Source organism: Sinocyclocheilus rhinocerous, unplaced genomic scaffold (genome assembly GCF_001515625.1).
Source record: "Sinocyclocheilus rhinocerous isolate Xijiao unplaced genomic scaffold, SAMN03320098_v1.1 scaffold1903, whole genome shotgun sequence".
NCBI lineage: Eukaryota > Metazoa > Chordata > Actinopteri > Cypriniformes > Cyprinidae > Sinocyclocheilus > Sinocyclocheilus rhinocerous.
The window spans coordinates 15354-17043 of record NW_015666494.1 but is presented as its reverse complement, the minus strand read 5'-3'; the positions used below and the strand labels follow the sequence as shown (position 1 = coordinate 17043).

The window sequence follows — 1690 nt, the reverse complement described above, 5'->3', positions numbered from 1 at the left end:
GGGTGCTTGTTAATACAAATTATCCAGTTGTTACAAATATACAATTAAAAGAGAAGACCGCACACTCTGTAGTAATGGACTTTATTGTAGATGTTTTGATAAGAGTGGGCTCTCCCTCACTCTCTGAGCCTGCTTCTGCCGCATCTTCAATGGAAGTAATGTATGTGCTGTACATGTGGAAGAATTGACAATAAAGCAGACTTGAACTTGAAATAGGGAAGAGTGGGGTAAGTTGAGCCAGTGGGTAAGTTGATCCACCCCCTGTATCTTGGCAACTGTACACTTTTACTCTCATGTGACCATGTATTTTGGAACCACCCATCATTTCTGCCAGACTGTGAATAGGAGAAACACATGGGGGGAATGGAAGGCACCCATTTACTTTGACAAGCCAAAAACCGTTTTTAAAGTACAATTTTAGCATAAGAGATGCAATGGTTGCTACATCAAAGCAAATTTATCCAGGTCTAAAAATATTTATGATACATATAGGTGATTTAGCAACATAAAACACCATGCAAATCACTTAGCTAAATATTAGCCTGAACTGGTAAGAAACAGTAGCTATTTTTTTCCAAAATGGCAGCTGTGGGGTAAATTGACAGAAAAGAAGATGAAAAATCATTAAAATCTCATAGACAGAAAATAAGATGAAAATGAAGATTAACACATGAGAGGATTCACACTGTTATCAACCTGTTCCTGATAATCCAGAGAGATTTGACTGGTGTCTCTGTGTTCTGGGTTCAGAGGGGTTTAACTCAGGAACACACTGCTGGGATGTGGAGGTTAAACAGAGTAAATACTGGAGTCTTGGAGTAACTACAGCATCAAACCAGAGGAAGGGACGGGGTTTCTTTAACACTGGTGTCTGGTTTGTGGAGTACGGACTGTATTCAGGTTCTGGTTTTCGTGTTACACAGAAGCTTGATCGTGTGAGAGTGAATCTGGACTATGACGGAGGAACAGTGTCATTCTCTGATCCTGTAACTAACACACATCTACACACATTCACAACCTCCTTCACTCACACACTCTTCCCTTTCTTCAGTAATTATCATTCTTCCTCTCTGAGGATCTTATCGATCAATAGTCAGTAATCTGTAGCTCTGGATCTTCCTGCTTTCATCTTTCATCATGTTTCAATATTTAATCACATGAGTAAGAGATAAGTTATACAGTTTTACTATAATTACAGTTAGATAACGTGAGAAACAGCTTAATAGCGACCGTAACCAGATGCTAGTCGTCATATTAGTAAGTTTTTAGTCTTTCTGCAATCTTTCTCTCCCTGATGGAGGTTGAGTGAGTTTTAATGAAGACTCTTCAGATAATAAAGAGTTTCGCTGAATGCAGTTGGTTGTCTTGTGTTTTTTTCGGGTTAAATGACTTTTGTAATATCCACTTATACTGTATGCTTATGTGAAATATTTTCGTAAGAGCAGTATTAAAATAGATGAATGAATATGCAGAAGTTGAACGAATTTTAACAATGTTAAACATTTAGACTAATTAATCTTAAACAGTAAGATTAAGTAAAGTAAGAGTAAAGTAAAGTAAAGTAAGAAACAGTAAAAAACATTTTACTGAATGAAATTCTCATATTTATGCCAAAATTCTTAATTAATATTCAAAGTCATGCTGTCAACGCGTGTAAAATGACTGTCAGTGATAAATGACAGGATAATGG

At 36.6% G+C, this 1690-nt stretch overlaps 1 protein-coding gene across 1 annotated transcript in view; it reads left to right on the top strand.

Moving 5' to 3' along the window:
• LOC107732450 (zinc-binding protein A33-like) overlaps positions 1 to 1347 on the top strand; it is a 7037-nt gene extending 5690 nt beyond the window's left edge. Inside the window, exon 4 of the mRNA XM_016543789.1 lies at positions 901 to 1347. Within this exon, the coding sequence (XP_016399275.1) occupies positions 901 to 1100 (200 nt within the window). The 3' untranslated portion in view covers positions 1101 to 1347. The remainder of the gene's footprint in view (positions 1 to 900) is intronic.
• The last annotated feature ends 343 nt before the right edge of the window (positions 1348 to 1690 follow it).